Raw genomic sequence first — 17,347 nt, 5'->3', positions numbered from 1 at the left:
CATCGTCCCTGGCCCATGGAGATGCCCACAGAGCTGTCCAAGGCCTCACGTGCTCCCTCGGGCATCAGTGATGGTGAACCGAGTGTCCGCCAGGCCTTCGGGGCGCGTAGTGGGTTTGGAGGGTCGTGTGAGTCAAACCCCCCCAAGCCTCGGCAGCGTGCGCTTTGCCTCATGTCATCCCCTTGACACTAGCTGAGCGCCACCTTTGAGCCCAAGCGGGGACACCAACCTAGTAAACATCCCCCAGTCCTGGGCTGACCACGTGACCCCAAATCTCACCACTCTGTTTGCTTGAGTCCGCGCTCTCGGCCCCAGGGCACAGGCTTCCCCACCGGCCGGGGCTCTGGGCCTGTTCCCCAGAACCTGCGGCCAGTGGCTCCCGTTTGGTAGCCAAGGAAGATGGTCTATGGCTGAAATTCTCTCTCTATATATTTTTTATTTTAAATAAAGCCACTATTGAAATGTAGCCCTTTCTCTCAGGGAATTTAGGCAGAATCCCCAACTGTCCAGGTCATCAAAAGTGACCTCACAGGCCAAACAGGTCTGACGCCCCTGACCCTGCACGGCTGGGGGCTCAGCGAGTGTGGGAGGAAGGCCTGGGGGTGGGGCTGCCTCCGGAGGCTCTGGAACCCTCCCCTCGCCTGGGCTTGGGTCACACGGCACCCTCCTTCCATTTCTCAAAGTGATAAACTGATCTTCCATTCCCACAGGCAAGTTCTCTCCCGGTCAGAAACCAAGGCCGTCCTAGTGACCGACAGCTGCAGGACTCAAGCTGCTGGGTCCCCCGTCCTAGCACTGTCTCAGGCTGGATTTGACCACAAATAAACACAACAATGCAAAAAAAGATGAATTTTATGCAACGGATCAAAGTGGGGAGAAGCCGGGAGAGAGCAGGCTGACTTAACCAGGGGACAGGTCGGCCCCAGCGCCCAGCCTGGCCAGCGGTGGTTCCTCAGTTTCCATTCTCCACGTGACCAGAAGTGTGAGCAGGAGTTGTTTGTAGTTTTAAAGGGGCTGTGTTAGCGCCTCACCGAGCCCCCGGGCCTCCACCCTCCACGAGGAGGCAGCTCCTCCCCAGACATCCTCGCCGCTCAGTGGCCACACAGGTAACCGTGGGAGCTGGGCACGGGTGGCACCAACCCCATAGCCACTCTCAGCCTGAGCCCCACACAGCCCCCCTGCAGCCAAGTCAGACAGCGGGGCGTTTCAGAGGCCGGGCGCCCCTGGCCCCGACACCAATCCTGAAGGATCCAAGCCATAGTTCTCCACCGAATCAGACCCCGTGACCTTCCCAAGAAGAATGTGCTTAATGATCTCTTTCCTGCCCCGAAGTGAGAGTCATAAATAACTGACCCATAATATCCCACACCTACTTAAAATCGCATTACGAGGCCCCAAGTGGATTGTAAAAAAGAAATAAGAGGACAATAATTTGCAATTTAATAAATCATATTTCAATACGCAAATGAGCAGACCCAGAAGCAGCACAGTGAGGGCACCCGCTGGAGGGGGAGGAGGGTCCCTAGCGGCCAGCCACAGAGGACAAGGGAAACGCCCGCCACACGTGGGCATGAGCACACATTGAAATCTTGCAAGAATCTTGTTTCCATCTAGTTCTCGGCTAAGATGGTCGAATAGCTGGTACTCCAGGGAGTGCCCAGAGGACACTGGAACTCGGGTGGGAAACAGGACAGCCTGCCCCAGATGACGGTCCAGCACCTACAGGGGCAGGGACAGGGGACTCTAACAGGGAGTGGGCTGGGCCAGGGAGACTTGTGAAAGTCACACACGTGCACACGAGGACACACACACGAATCCCACCCCCACAATCCATCCGACACACAGGGGACACAACCCGCACCCCTGGGGGGCTGCCCCTTGTCAACTGCTGTCATCAAGATGGTTGACGGGGACAGAGGCAGGGTCCCCTCTCTCCCACGGCTGCGCTGTGATGGCGAAGGCTGGTCCAGGGGAGAAGCCCAGAGTGAGTGGCCACAGGGCGGCCGTGCTCCACGGAGGGGTCTGTAGTTTGACCTGAGCCAGGAAACAGGGGAGCAGAGTGGAGGCCAGCACCTGGCCACGAGTGTGCTGACCAGCAGGAGCGTCCCCTGCCCGCTGCTTCTGCTCCTGCAGCGACCAAACCCAAGACTCAAGCAGCTCTGGAGGCCCCGGTGGTGCTCGGCCAATGCCGACCGCCCTCCCCTGACAGGCATCGCCAGTGCCCCTCCTGTCCCCCTCCTGTCCCCTGGGGGCCAGACGGGGCCACGTGGCTCTCCGGGCCTGGGTGCTGAGCACAGGGAGGCTGTGAGTCACCCGAGCCTGGGCGCCCGGCCACCCTGCCAGAGCCCTCCCCAAGCCCTGCTCTCTGCAAGGCAGGGTGGCACATGACGGGGCGGCCACTCACCTGGGTCCTCCGTGAGGACACACTGAGCAGAGCCTGAGTCCCCACGGAGAGAAGCCCCTGGGTGTGGGGACTGCTGTGACCCCAGTGTGACCCGCTGCCTGGCAGGGTGTGAACTGACCCAGATCCCAAGAGAGACAAGGCCAGCACTGACGCGCCCCATGTCCATCCTAAGGTGGCGGGCGCGGGGACGAGGTCAACGTGGTAACTAGTGTTTCCATTTAGCAAAGAAGGAAATGGTGTTTCACCGGCGGCGGGCACTTGCTGGGCACTAAGCACTGGAACACAGTCACGTCCCCGGGCCTCGCGATGACCCTGGGGCCAAGCACTGTCGGTGATTCCCGTTGTCCAGCTGAGGAGGCTGAGGCTCAGAGCAGCCCTGGACACACCCGAGGCCACGCAGCCAGCCGGCGGCAGAGCTGGACAGTGAACCAGGACCCTCTGACTCCTCATGGTGCTGAGGTCACCTGGAGCCCTGTGGTGACAAGGCTGGGGACCAGGGCAGGTCTGTGGGGTGCAGGGGCCCAGGGCTGCGTGTCCTGCCTCTGCCACCCCCAGACCTGAGGGTGCCACCCGGGGACTGTGGGTGTCAGACCCCCAGGACTTGGGTCCTGCAGGGCCTGCTGCTGGAGGCCGTGGGTGGCCCTGGCAGAGCTCTGACCCAGACCCTTCCGCCTGCCCCAGGCCCCGCCCCCCTCTCCTGCCCCTGTCTGCAGTGGCCTCTCTGGGGCCCACCCCCCTGATTCCGCCCAATTAGCTCCTCCATGAAATCAGGTTATTGGGGAGCAGCCTCCTCACCCCTCTCCCTGGAGCTTTGAGGTGGAGACGCAGATAAATGCTCCTTGTAAAGTAAATGGATGCCATTTGTCCCCAGGGCCCAGCCTGTCAGGGTGGGCCTCCCTGTCACAACAGACTTTCCAGTCCCCTCCAAATGAGGCAGAGTCCCCTGGAGTCCCAGACAAACCATAGGACAGAAGGACCATGGCAGTGTCCCCTGAGCAGGTACAGGAGCCCAGCACTGGTCAGAGGCTTGAACAGCGTGCCCAGCACTTAGTAGGTGTTCAGTTAACACCACACCCCGTCCCCACATGGCACTGGGACAGGGGCCACTGCTCCCTGGTAGACCGGAGGCTGGAGTCCCCTCATGCCCTTGTGGCCCAGAGGCTCTGCGCCCGCCACCAGCACAGACCCAGCAGAGCACGGGAGGGTGAGTGGGTGGGAGGCTGGGTCCTGCAGGGGAGGGCCGGGGTCTTCAGCTTCAGTGGAGGGGGCGGAAGTCCCTGGGCTTCTGAGCAGAGGCAGGACCTGGCCCGACCTCCATCCCCACAGCGTCTCTCTGGCTGCCCCTGGGGGTGAGGGTGAGAGCCGGGGGGCCCAGGAGACTGGAACATTCCGGTCAAACCATGGTGCTGGCAGCAGGGGGAGGTGGCCAGAAGGAGGGACGAGGCCTGAGGAGGGAGCACCCAGCAGGAGCCCTCCTGATTGGACAGAGAAGATTTTCCCAGAATCCCCAGCGCCGGCCTCCTGCATCCGATTGGTGAGAAGGGGGTCAACAAGGACCCTGGGCCTCCTGGAAGAAAGAGTGGCCCTAAGTCTCCATCGTGTGGCTCAGGAACCAACTCCCCCAATCAGACCCCCAAAGCACACGAAGGAAAATCAGCAAAGAATAAATGGGATTTCGCCAAACGCACAAGCTTCCTCACAGTGAAGGGAAGAATCGAGAACGTGGTGGGAGAGAGCCTGCAGAACCGGAGAGGATCCTGACCAGCTGCACCTCGGGTAGGGCAGGGCTGTCCAGGGACACAGAGACCTCAGAACACTCCACACCAGAAAGGAGAAAGACCCAACCCACGAGTGGGCAAAGGGGCCACAGACATGAGAAAAAATGCTCAGCGCCTCTAGCAATTAGAGAAATGCAGGTCACGGCGACACGGAGATCCCGTCTCACTCCCGTCACAATGGCGGCCATCAAGAAGACAAGTACCAAAGAGCGCTGGCGAGGATGTGGGGAAGGCACACTCGCACGCGGCTGCTGGGACTGCAAACTGGTCAACCACCCTGGAAAGCAGGGGAGCTTCCTCAGAAAACTGGGACGGAGCCACCATCGACCCAGCGTGCCACTCCTCGGCATTCCCCAGAGACAGCGTCACACACGAACACGCGACCCGCGTCACTCAACCCACGCACGGCCACAAGAATGGGAAGCTGCACTCCGTGGATGTGTGACGCGTAAAAATACCTCACAGTGAATCAAAAAGTGGGTCACCCTCCACCAACCGCAGGCACAGGGACGTGGTCCTGAGACGGCCTCTCCCGCGTGAGTCCACCTCTAGAGTGTGTGGGGCCCAGAGTGGAATAAAAACGCAGGCCCCACGTTCAGAAGTTACCAGCATTTCGAGAGCAAGAGCAGGGCCTGAGGCCACACAGGCCCCCTGCCCGCAGGTCCCTGTGCACCACCCTGAAGCCAGCCCGTCCCCCGGGTCACCTCCTGGGCTGCACCTGCTGCCCAGGCAGGTCTGGGGGTTCGGGAGCAGGGGGCGGGCCCGGGGAGTGAGGAGGGGACATGGCGGCCGCAGCCCCAGCAGCCCCGGGTCCGAGGTCCATGAGCTCCCGGCCTGGCTCTGCGGTCCCTGCCTGGGGACAAGGCCCAGTGAGCTGTGGGGAAGCTGTCGCCAAACACATCAGGCTCAAGCAGTGTGACTGCTGTTTGGTTTCCTCTGGGCCGAGACCCAGCTCCCTGGTGGCCTGTGGGTGCCACGCAGTGGTGACCCAGGACTACAGAAGTCCCCTTCCCCCCACTCCAGTCCTGGAGGCTGCAGGGCTTCCTGGGTCACCTGCTTGTCCCTCGAGCTCTCGGAAGCCCTGCTCTGGAGTCACCAGCGCTGCTGCAGAGAACAGAAACATCACGTGTGTCATCGAAATGCCACAAGTTTCATAAAACACCACAGAAGAAGCCCGACAGGTCCCAGAACTAAAGGGTCGCAGCGCCACTTTGGCTCCGGGGGGTGCTTTCTGCACGATTCTAAAAGCCCCCACATGGCAGGCCCGGGGGGCGGGGCAGAACTGCTCGGTTGCACAGAGGAGGAAGTTGCCTGGCTTTGCTCAGAACCTACCAGTGGTTTCTAGGCATAAAATCCCAAATGCACAGGTCGCCTGCGTGCTGTGGTCCCTGCCCCTCCAAGGCCACCTCCTTCTCCCCCTCACTGCTCCAGCTGCCGTGGCCTCCTCACGCCTCCAACTCACCACACAAGCTGTGACCTCAGGGCCTTTGCACTGGTGCTTCTACCTGGAACCAGATCTCTCCATGGATCTCTTCACCTTTGGTCCCCATTCTAGGGTCTGCCCCAGAAAGGCCTTCCACGATCACCTCTGATCAGAGTGGCTCACACATGTGTCCCTGGGCTCTCACCTACTTGCTATATTTATGCCAGCTGCCATTCCACATGTTGATACAAATAAAATCTGTCTTCTTGTAGCAGAACATGAACTCCAGGGGCCTCAAGAGTGTGGCTTTAGGCCTAGAACAGAAGCTGGTGCATAGTGAGCCCTTGATAAATAGTTGTTGAATGAAGCCAGGGAGGGTAAGGGAAGGGCCAGACCTAGAATCACGTTTAGGTTTCTGCAAAACCTTGACGGCCAGAACGTGGGGTGAGGACACACTCCTGACAGGGGGCATCAGTCAGCTTTTCCTTACCGTAACGAAATACCCGGGGCAGGATACTTATGAAGAAAAGAGGTTAATTCAGCTCACAGTTTGACAGGCTGAAAGTCCAAACTGCACGGCACAGGCTCTGGTACGGGCCCCCATTGGCTGTGTCACTTCATGGTGAATGGTCTCTTCCTGACAGAAACCTCAGGTGGCACACGATACTGAGAGACGGTGTGTGTGTGTGTGTGTGTGTGTGTGTGTGTGTGTGTGTGTGTGCACGCGTGCGGCATGCCCTGTCACACAGCAGGAAATGCTACAAAGAGCAAGACACGGTGAGGGGGGAGGGTATCAGGAATGGACGGACAGGGCGACTTTAAGCCCACCTGAAAAACATGAGGGAGTGAAGCCAGAGCCCTGGGAAGAGCGTTTCAAGCCACGGGAACAGCACGGGGAAGGCCTGAGGCAGTGCTACGACACGGGCCAGTGAGGCTCCCTCTGCTTCCCGGCTTTCTCTGGGACAGCGACTGTCCGACCCTTCCCCCTCCCCCTTCCTGAGGTTCCAGGACACGGTCGGCTCTTTCCTGGGGTGCTCCTGGTCCATGGAACCCTGCGGCCACCCTGCTCCCTCAGACCTGGAGCCACACGGGGCTTGCCGGCTGTGTGACCTCAGGTCAGTCACTAAACTCTCTGAACCCATTTCCTGCTCATCCTAGAGGAGGCCCCTCAAAGGGGTGGCAAGAGGCTGATAAGGTGGCGCCTGCCCAGCAGAGTCGGACAGACACACAGCACTCAGCACGCGGGAGTGACCCCAAATGTCCCCACCGCTCCTTCAGAGGAGTCGGGGAGGGGCCAGGTGGCCAGAGGAGAATTCCTCTTGGATCGCAGCCTCTCTTCACAGGTGGGGGACCCCCAGCCTGCGGGGCCCTTCCTCCAACACCCTGCTGTCCTGCGGCAGCCTCGGACAGTCGAGGGGAGGAGAGGACGGGGACCAGGGTGGAGGGGCCTCTGCCTCACCACAGTCCCCAGGAGCCAGGACGGCCTGCCCCACAGCGCCACCTGGTGGCCACAGCTTCCACGTAGCCATGGTCCCCTGAGAGGGACTTGGGGCGCCTTGGCAATCGTGGGTGCCCGCCACAGCCTTCGGAGGACCGCTCTTCTCAGTCACAGGGCCATTCACCCCGTCTCAGATCCACTCGGCAGGGGGAAGACACGGAGAGGAGGAGGGTCACCGAGAGAGAGAGGGACAGAAGACCAGTCACACGGTCCCCGCAGGTCAGGGACACAGCCAAGCTGAGAAACAGCAAAGGCGAAGCAAACAGAAGCGAGGCAGACGGTCACCTGAGCCCCCAGGAGGGCCAGTGCCCGTTGTCCAAATGGCCCCCGCGCTGCCTGCTGGCTGGCCCTGTCCCCAGTGTGCACCCAGGAGCCAGCCTCAGGCCTGAAGCCTGGTGCCAGGCCGGGAGCTCAGGAACCTCAACTCCGGGCACGACATGGTCCCTGGCACCCTCTGCTGGACAGGCTGGGCGCCACACGCCTCCGGGCAGCCGCTGAGGGCCTGGCCCACGGGACACCCAGCACTGCAGAGGGAGGCGGAGGGGAAGGGCTCTGAGCGCGTGACCGCCCGGAGATGGCCACTCAGTGAGCACGGCAGGCTGTCGGGTCCGGGAGCCAGGCCAGGGTTCTGACCTCAGAGGTATCAGACAGGACCTCCTGGCCACGGCCAGGCCAGAGCCGTGGTCAGCGGTACACGCTCCGGCTGCTCCCAGCACTGACGGCTGGGCCTTCCTCTCCTTCAGCATGATCCCTGGTGGCCCGCTCTGGGCTGGTGGCCGGCTCTGGGCTGGTGCTTGGACACACACACAGGATGGGTGGGCTGGCTCCCGGGGTGCTCTTCCTGGCTGCCAACCCCATAAACAGTTATGATTAGGTAAAATCATGCAGTGGCCAACACATCCGTCCACTCTGGCTTCCTGAGGGACCATGTCCACATCACGTCCACTTGACAGTTCAGACAGCAGCCTGCAGGTTCAGGCCCCGGGGGCCTGGACGCCAGGGGTGCAGGAGCACAGGACCTGAGAGGCCTCTCCCTGGGCTGCACCTGCCCTGGTTCACTGTTGATGGGCGGTGACTCCTGGCCACCAGCTCCTGCCCTGGCTGGCAGGGACAGGCAACTCCGAAGCCCAGGACCTCGAAGGTGAAGCGCCAGAGGTCCTGTCAGTGGGAGCCAGCCCCAGGGACTGGGGGACCTGAAGCGCTGGGACCCTGCTACAGGCAGCAGCTGCTCCTCACCCACTGCATGTGGCCTGGCAGGAATGTGGACCAGGTGACCAGGGCACCTACCACCAAGAAAACAAATCAGGATTCAGGAGTGAAATCCACCAGCTGATAAATGAAGGTCCACAGCACATCTGGGTGCCAGGCAGCGGGCGGGGACACTCCTACTCCAGGTCCTGCCAGGACCCTCCCGGGGTCCTCTGGTCTCCTATAAGAAGGCCCCTGGCCCTGGAAGCCCTCTGTCCTGCTGAGCACTGGAAGGGCATGTCTAAGAGGGAAGTGGGGCCCGTCCCCCCGACCCCGCCAAGCCCCAGCCGGCCCCAGGCTGCCCGCCCAGCCCTTCTCTGCAGGCCCCAGGCAGAGTCCAGGCTGCAACCCATCCTTCAGGTGGCAGCGTCTGCTGGCCCCAACTCCAGCTGGGGGTGACAGTCGTCTCTGAGTTTCTCTGGATCCAGAAACTGGCTCAGATAATTCTAAAGAATTGATCCATCACGACACCCCAGATCCCAAAGTCCCAAATGCTGTCACAGCATCGAGTCTTCTGAAACCTCAGTTGAAAGACACAAGGATGCCCTGGAAGGGGCCGGATGGGGCCCTCGGGAATGGGCCCGGAGGGTCAGCCTGGACCCCGGCGGGAGCCCACCCGCCCGCGCTGAGCTTCGGCTCCACTCCTGCTCGGATCCAGTGGCCCTGCAGGTTGGGGCGCAGGACGACCAGGTGCTGTCCCTCAGACCTTCCTAAGCCTCTGGCACCTAAGGCGCCAGCAGGGGGCAGCCAGCTGCTGGGGAGATGGCAGTCACCATCTTCTACCTCACGGAAACCCCAGGTCCGGTCCTGAACACAGGGAAAACCCACCCAAGACCCATCACGCACCGCTACCAGCGAGTCACAAGCCCCGTGCCATCTCAGGCCATCCCCGCCGTGCCCGGCAAGGAAGCCACTCTGTCCCTGTGACCCGGAGAAACCTGAGGCACCGGGTGGAGGCACCAGAGCCGGGGGCCACTGGCTGGAGGACCCGGCACAGAGCTCCCAACCGTCCTGTGTGGCTGTCAGAGGTCAGAGCCGCCCCAGGCCACGTGCCACAGACCAGGCAGGCGGCAGCCGCCTCCTTTGTGTCATCAACTGGTTTTGGTGGTACTAAAAGCCATCGCGACTGTGAGGAGAGGAGCCCGGACACCTAAGAAAACCAGTGCGCAGTGGCCGCCGCCGCCGGGGCCCTCAGCGCCCTCAACAGGGCTGAGGCGCGTCTTGGGCTTTAACCTGCAGCAAGACGTGGCAACAAAGCCACCTCTTGTGGGCCTGTGCACGGTGACAAGAGGGGGTGGCCTCTGGGGACGGCGGGGACCAGGGTGCCCAGTAGCAGCCCACACCCACTCTCCCAGCCAGCCAGGGTGGCGAGAGTGACAAGACACCCCCTCCTCCCCGTGCTCCCCGCAGTGCCGACGCCAGGGACAGCCTGCTGAGGGTCCTCTGTGGGTCCCTCTGCCCACAAGGGCAGGTGGCTTCAAAGTCCCAGACGCCCTGCTCTGAGAAGTTAACATCAAAAAAATAAAGTCCACCCGAGGTGCCATGCAGTGTCCCGCGCAGGAGGCCCCTCGGTGGCCCCCGGCTCCCCGCCTCCCTCCGCAGCTCTGACACCTCTCAAGTCCTTGCAGCCACCATCTAGAAAGTTCTAACCCGGAGTCAACGCTGGAGAAGCAGGGTGGGCAGCAGGCACCTGTGGAGACCGGGACACCCTGCCACCCCAACTCTAAAACAGAGGACACACTAGTGTTCTTAAACTTTTCAATAATTTAGTTTTTCTTTTTTAGTAGAACTGGGTAAAACTGCAATACTACCTCACATTGGTCCCTGTTAGACAATATGCCTTTCTTTGAAACTTAAAATGTCAAATATATAATTATACAACCTTAAAAAAATCTCGAAGACGGCAACGACAACAAAAAATAAAATAAAACACCAGAGACGTCACGCCATATAAATAAGCCCGAGTGCGTCTCGGCCCAGGGCTGGCGGCTCCAGTTCCGATGGCGGTGAGTGACGTCATTAGCTGGTGTGGCTCTTGCGTGTCCTCCAGTGGCAGGAGCTACGCCTGTCCTTCTCTCCTTCCTGGCCGAGGCCAGGTGCCCTGAGTCCACCGAGCTGGTTAGTAAGGTTAGGGGTGCGCGGGAAGCTCGGGCGAAGACGGCACGGGCCCTGGGATGTGGTCTGGTTCAAAGTGCAGTGGCGCCATCCCCAGGGAGCTGTCCACAGGCCTCCCAGGGCAGCACCTTGACACTGTCCCTAGGACTGGGATGGAGTCCGGAGCCTGGCTGCACTGTGAGCTCCACAAGCCCTGGAGCCCGGTGCCCAGGGTGGAGAATGTGTGGCCCAGGGTGGTGGGCAGTCATGGCTGAGTGGGCCCTGTCCTCGCAGCAGTGCAGGGGGCTGGCCAGGGACAGCTGGGCAGGAGCTCGGGCCATTTTTTGCTGCCTGTGGCATGGCCTGCTGAGTCCCCTCACTCCGCGGCTCCGTGGGTGCAGCTGAGCGGTGACCCGTGGTGTTCAGAGGTCTCCGTCCACTGGAGGTTGGCAGAGGCGGTAGAGGCTGGTGGGGGCAGGAGAGAGAGGATGAGTGGGGCCCCAGAGGCCCTTCAGCACTCCCCCGCCACTCTGTTGACCTTATGGGGCGATGCACACCCAGAGGACACCACTTTGCAGGAATCAAGAGACGGAGCGTGAACATGTGGACATGCCACACCTTTCCCAGCTGCCCGGTCCCCTCCTGGGCCACATCTGTCCCCCAGAGGCCTGCAGGTGTTTACAGACACAGGTGTGTCTTTGTGAGCAGACCTGTGTGTTCAGACACGGGGGGCATGGGGTGCCCTTCTGCACCTGCGGCCACCAGCGAGACCCGGTCTCTGACGGAGCTCCTCCCTCCGCAGACCCCGGGACCCAGATGCAGAAGGGTTCAGAGAGGGCTCCAAGCCGAGCCTGCACCTGAGGGGGGCGGCTGCTGGCTCTCCAGCTGGATAGGAGGTCAGATGGGCCACGAGGAGTCCTGACCGCAGAGCGGGAGCAACGGGCAGCAGGCCACCGCAGTACGGGAAAGCCAGGCCCCAGAGGGCTCAGGGGACAGGGCTGGGCCTGGGTTCGGCGGCTCTGCCATCTCCCAGCTGAGTGACCTTGGACAAGATGCTTAACTTCCTGGGCCTCAGCACCCCCACCTGCCAGCTGGGGACCACAGCAGGACCTTGCTCTCAGCATAGCTGTTTGGGTCAAATGGGTCCCCATGGGAAGATGGGCCGGGAGCCTGGGGCGGGGAACCGCCCAAAAAGCATTAGGAAAAGAGCCGAGGGTGACCAGCCCGTGTGGCGCCCTGGGGCACCACCGAGGCCTGCGAGGGCTGCAGCACCACCAAGGGCAGCGGCCTGGCCCGACCACTTGCTGGGGCCATGGAAGACAGCGTCACTGGGACAGTGGCCCCAGGGCGTGTGGGGACACTGCACGACTTTAGCAATATCCAAGCTGTTCCCAGATGAGAAGCTATTTAACACCGTGGGCAGACGCGGAGAAGGAACGGGGCAGGGTGGGCGGGGGACAGGGTCTGGCCCAGTGAACCCAGATCCCAGGGGCTGCACAGGGCTCAGTGCCACCGAGCGACGGTGGGGTGGAGGACGGGAGGGCGGACTGGCCGCAAGGTGCTGACCAGGTCCCCCCAGCAGCCTCCCGCCGCTCACTTGGGACCTTCAGGGACCCTCTCCAGGGCTCCAGGAGAAGCAGGTCCTTGTGAGGTTACAGACTGAGCCAGACTCGTCTCTCCCAAAGCAGGGTCCTCAAAAGCCAGGTGGGCCCTGGCAGAGCCCAGGGGTCTGCCAGGCTCAAGGCCCCCTGGAGGAGACGGGGCAGGGGCCACTCACCGCGGAGCGCCCTGGGGCATCTGATCCTTGACGCGGAGGTTTTTGGCCAGAATCTCTACTCTGGGGCCCTGGAAGGAAAGAGTGTCAGTCTGGGGCCTGGAGGAGTGGGGACAGGCAGGGACACCTGGCTGCTGGTGGGGGGCCCTGGAAGCTGACGGCCCCAGGCTCCCAGGTGGGCTGGGTCTGGGCTGAGGGCGCACAGGCCCAGGTGGCCTCCCACACACAGGGAGCAAGCAGCTCCCCTGGGCCCCAGCCCGGAGCGCCGCGGAGGCCCACCTGCTTCCGCATGATGTCCGTCGCCTGCATGATGCACTTGGGCAGCAGCCCGTGGCTCCGCGCCAGGATAGCCGCCTGCTCCAGGGACACGCTCAGGGTGCTCCTGCGGGTGGGAGAGAGCGTGGGCAGCGGCTCCCACCGCCAGGCCCCGGCCCACCTCCGCCCTGCGTCCTCTCGGGGCTGACCTCCCCCACCTGCCCTCCTCCTCCTGGCAGCTGCCACCCCTCGGCAGGTCACTGCTGCCAGGCAGGGCCTGGGGGCTCTCAGTGAGCTGAGGGCTGACCGAGGGGACTCCTCCGGCCTGGCCTCTGCTCAGTGGCCCCCAGCACAGCCACGTGGCTCAGACCCTATCGTGTCAGAACTGGCTCGGCACCAGGCCTGCGGCTGGAACCCCACCCTGCGCCCTTCACTCCGGGACCCTGGACAGACAGTCCATCTCTGCACACCCCAGTTTCCTGAGAATCAAGATGAATGTGTCATGGACGTGGGGACCAGAAAGAGGGCTGTCCCACGCACTGCAGGACGGAGAGCACCTGGCCCCACCACTAGATGCCAGTCCCCAGACACTGCCATGTCCCCTGGGGAGCAGAACTGCCCCTGGCTGAGAGCCCCTGAATGAGCCCTTCCACACGGGCTCAGCGGGAGGAAATGGGCCCGCGGGCGCAGACACCTGGCAGTGCCCAGCTCGCAGGGCGCCCTCCTCCCTTGATGGGACACAACTGGACGCCTGTCCATCAGTGCCTATCATGCGGGACATGGGGCTAGGTGGTGGGCTACGGCAGAGAGTGACACGGCCCCTGACCTCACGGGACCCTGCCTGGGGGGGCAGGCAGCAAACAGAGGCCCTGGTGAGCGGGAGGCACCTGAGTGGGGGGACGAGGGGGCCTGGAAGGGCCCACTGGAGAGGGGCGGTCTTCCTCCCTGGGGCCAACACAAGGGCGGGGACAGAAGGGAGAAGTGTCCAGCAAGGCCAAGAGACCAGCGCAGCCCGAGGAGGTGTGTGACACCGTGTCCTCGCGAATGGCAGGCTCCGGAGCCCGGCACCCGCCTTCTGCTCCCGAGCCCGGCTCCAGGACACCCGCAGCCCTGCCACCCTCCACCGCTGCCGCATCTCACAGCAACCTGCGGCCAGAGCACCGAGGCCCTGCCCGGGGCCGGCAAGCAGTGGAGGACCAGGCCTCGGGCCCAGTCGCCCTGACCCCGAGGCCCGGCCCTCTCTGGCCTACCTCTGCATGCCGGTGCCGCACAGGGCCATCTGACAGGCCCCCAGGCGGTAGCAGAGCTCCGAGGAGACGGGGATGAGGCTGGCACCGAAGCTCCCGCCAGCCCCAGGTTTGGGGTGCACCAAGGACTTCATGAGGCGGCAAAGCTCGTCCAGGGCGTTGATGGGGCGGATCAGCTGCAAGGCGTGGGACAGATACAATGGGGACACTCGGGGTACAGCCGAGGGCTTCTGGCCTGCCTCCCCATCTCCTCCTCATCCAGAGGTCCCTGCACCTGTCCCCCCAGTGCCCTCTCCAAGGTTTCCATGACCTCTGCTCAAGAGCAATCTGTGGCTCCCCACTACCCTGCAGTTGGCATTCGGCGTTCGCCCTGTACTTCAGGACTCACCCCCCAGCCCGGCCTCTTCATGCCCAGGGCGTCTCTGAGCACAAACCGTGCCTCGCTCGTGCCCTCTAGACCCCTCCTGAGGAGGAGCCCTCCCTGCTGTCCCAGACCCCCAGCCACCGCGTGCAGGTAAAGGTGGCTCAGTCTTCCTGTGCCACGGCGAGATCCTGCCGGCCACACATCCCACAGCGCGGTGCCCAGCATCTCCCAGGGCAGCTTCCAGCCCCAAGGCCAGAACGCCACGCCGGGGTGAGGCCTGCACAAGCCGGGAAGGCCGGCCACAGACACTGAAGAGCAGGGGCCACCAGGTTGGTGGCCCTGGGCAGCCCCGCCCAGCACAGGCCAGCCGTGGGGAGGAGCCCAAGAGGCCTCACACCCGTCCACTTCTCAAAACAGCCGGAAGCCTCCGTTGTTATGAGGAGACCTCTCGATCTCTAAGTGCCCACAATCACTGTGAAGGCAAAAGAGGACCTGCCCCCCCCCCCCGGCGTGGGTCCACCTCTCCGACCTGCAGGGCGCCGGCCCCAGAGAGACCCGCAGTTACCACGAGAGCAGAGAGGAGCAGGCCACCAGTGAGCAGAAACCTCCTGGGGACTCCCAGGTGGACCAAGTGGCTCCTCAGGCCCCCCGAGTCCTGACCCCGGGAGCCCCACAGAGCCCAGCTGCAGGGGGACGCACCTGGTCTATCTTCACGGCCGTGGTGCTGGCGTCCGTGGGCAGGTTAGACCGCTCCAGGTAAAACGCCCTGGGGGAGAGAGAGGCTGAGAGGGGCCACCCCAGCCACAGCTGCAGGGCCGTGGTCTCCCAGGAGGAGGCCACCCTCAGGGCTCCTCTGACAGCCCCCGGCCACAGGGCACCTCCCCCCCAGTGCTGTCCCCAACAGCCCCTGCCCTGCTGCCGCCTAGACCTGCTCTTCCTCCCTGAGCCCGTCCCCGCCTGGCCCTGGGCCCGCTCACTGGGGCACAGAGGTTCCTCTGAAGGGCCGACCCATGGGCACCTAGGCCTTGGGAACCAGGCGGTCTCCACTGGGCCGTGGAAGGGAGTAGAAGCCACAGGTGAAAGACGAGCTTGTGGAGCAGGTGGATGACAGCAAGTGGCCAACCAGGCCCCAGGGGAGGAGGCCCTGACACTGGACCTGCCATCTCCTAATTCTCAGCCACCCTTTGTCACCAAGGCAGGACTCGGAGGGCCAATGTTGAGGCTGCTAAGGACGTGGGAGCTGCTCCCCTGGACACGTGCTTGCTCCCAGCAAAATCTGTTCCCTCCACTTCTCCCTGCAGGTGTGACCAGGACAGAGGCCCAGGGCCACGCCCCTCTCAAGGCCCATCTCTCAGCACCCATCTCGGCTCCAGTCCCCACGCAGAGTGGACAGGCAGCTCTGCTCAGCAGAAAGGACCTGCTTTGAAGCCAGACTGTTGGCTGTGTGACCTTGGGCACACTGTGTATGCCCCTGGGTCCCAGTTTCCTCCTCTGGAAAATGAGTTAGCATGACCTACTGTGCGCACCGTCATCGGACTCTCATGCAAAGGCCCCGCACAGAGCAGGTGCCCCAGAAAGGGGCGTCTGGCCCACTCCTCCCGCGGAGGGTCTGCCCGGCACTGCTGTGTCCACGCCCTGTGGCACTCTCTGAACCCTGGCCCCAGCACAGCCCCAGGCACACACCTGAGCTTGCGGTAGTACTGCTGGACCTTCTCCAGGGACTGGGCATTGACTTCCTGCTGCAGGTCCTCTGCTGCCTGGCTGCCCGCAGGAGACGGCCCCTCCACGTTCTCCAGGGCTGAAGGGAGAGGAGGGAGGGAGGGGCTGGGTCCCCAGTGCTTGGCCTTGGCTCGGCCCCGCGGTCCCCCATAGCCGCAGCTCACCTTTCGTGAAAAGCACGGTGTGCAGGCGGAGGCTGGCCCCGCTCTCCAGGCGGGAGGGCAGCTTGGAGAAGTGGTAGCTGTCGAGGCAGAAGACCACCCTCAGCGCCTGCCGGCCGCCCTCGATGTGGTAAGAGACGTTGGTGTCTGCGGAGGACAGGGCCAGACGGGCTCAGGCAGGGCCCCACCCCCGCTGCAGGAGCTTCAGATCTCCCTTCCCCAGGTGCCAGAGTGACATCCCAGTGCCTCCCTGTCCCCCCACTCCAGGGATAACCCCAGACCCCCTCTTCCCAGCCTCAGGTGGCACCCTGGGACTTCCACGTCCACTCACGCCAGAGTCGCATCCTGTGACCCCCGTTCCCCAGCCCGCAGGGCGCCTCAGAGCCCCACCCTGCAGGGCGCCTCAGAGCCCTACCCTGCGGAGCCGCCTGGGACCTGCCCTTGGACACCCTCACAGCTGCTGGTTGCCATGCTTTACTCTTGGCCCCGACACTGACTGCCCGGCAGCGGAGCCAGCCGGGTGTCCTCAGAGCCCTAGGGTGCTCCTGTCACCCTCTGCTGGTCACTCCGGGCCCCACCTGGCAAAAGCTGCCCTCCAACAGGACCTGCATCTCATTCTCCCCCATGAGGAGGAGCTGCGGGCAGCGGGGCAGAGGGCAGCCCTGAGGACCCCTGCTGCGCCCGCAGCTGTCACTGGTGGACCAGGGCTTCTCCCGGAGCCCAGCTCGGCCACGACAGGCAGCACCGCAGCCAACGCAAACTGGCCCCTGTGCAGCAGTCCGCGTGCTCGGCAGGGACGGTGCTGCCCCAAGGAGGGCAGAGCTGGCCCTTGAAGGGGCGGACGGATGTTCCCGAGAGCCCAGACACGCAGCCCAGACACACAGCCATTTAAGGGGTCGGCACTTGGGAAAAGCTGTCTCGGGGGCTTTTTATGAAGTGAAGTGAAGCAGCACCGATCTAGAGAGTGCTCTTCTCGGCCTCCGCAGGAGGTCACCTGTGCCCCCCCGGGACCCCTACCCAGGCCCCAACTGACCCACAGCAGCCAGCGACTGGGATCGGCATCTCTGATGCCCCCAGATGACCCAGGGTGAGACCACGGGGAGGGCAGAAGCTGTGGTCATGCTGCCCGGCACTGTGGCCCAGAGCCCGTCTCTGCCTGGCAAGTACCGAGTGCTCCCTGCTGCGGACGTGTCTGGGGTGGGTGGTGCGAGGGGGTGGGCGGGTGGGCAGGGCAGAGGGAGGAAGACAGGACCAAGGAACCTCAGGTCATCACGGCCTTGGTCCGAAGAATCTTAATTCTTCCCCACAAAGAGGGGCGATCTGAATGGGACCTGAGGGTGGGTCTTTCACGGGGTGGGGCAGCTGGCTGATGCGGAAGAAGC

General features: G+C 63.2%; 1 protein-coding gene across 2 annotated transcripts in view; it reads right to left on the bottom strand.

Annotated features, from left to right (window-relative positions):
- Window positions 1–10,095: 10,095 nt before the first annotated feature.
- Window positions 10,096–17,347, bottom strand: part of Prex1 (phosphatidylinositol-3,4,5-trisphosphate dependent Rac exchange factor 1) — a 127,606-nt gene continuing 120,354 nt past the window's right edge. For both annotated transcript variants that reach the window (XM_078051972.1, XM_078051973.1), the window contains exons 34-40: window positions 15,969–16,112; window positions 15,769–15,883; window positions 14,785–14,851; window positions 13,725–13,897; window positions 12,499–12,601; window positions 12,223–12,290; window positions 10,096–10,910 (exon numbers count right to left, since the gene is read on the bottom strand). In XM_078051972.1, coding sequence (XP_077908098.1) covers window positions 10,868–10,910; window positions 12,223–12,290; window positions 12,499–12,601; window positions 13,725–13,897; window positions 14,785–14,851; window positions 15,769–15,883; window positions 15,969–16,112 — 713 coding nt within the window. In that variant the 3' untranslated portion in view covers window positions 10,096–10,867. The remainder of the gene's footprint in view (window positions 10,911–12,222; window positions 12,291–12,498; window positions 12,602–13,724; window positions 13,898–14,784; window positions 14,852–15,768; window positions 15,884–15,968; window positions 16,113–17,347) is intronic.

The sequence above is a fragment of the Ictidomys tridecemlineatus genome, chromosome 5 (assembly GCF_052094955.1).
Source record: "Ictidomys tridecemlineatus isolate mIctTri1 chromosome 5, mIctTri1.hap1, whole genome shotgun sequence".
In the NCBI taxonomy this organism is placed as follows: domain Eukaryota; kingdom Metazoa; phylum Chordata; class Mammalia; order Rodentia; family Sciuridae; genus Ictidomys; species Ictidomys tridecemlineatus.
The sequence above is the reverse complement of the archived record's forward strand: the minus strand, read 5'-3'. Positions and strand labels throughout refer to the sequence as shown.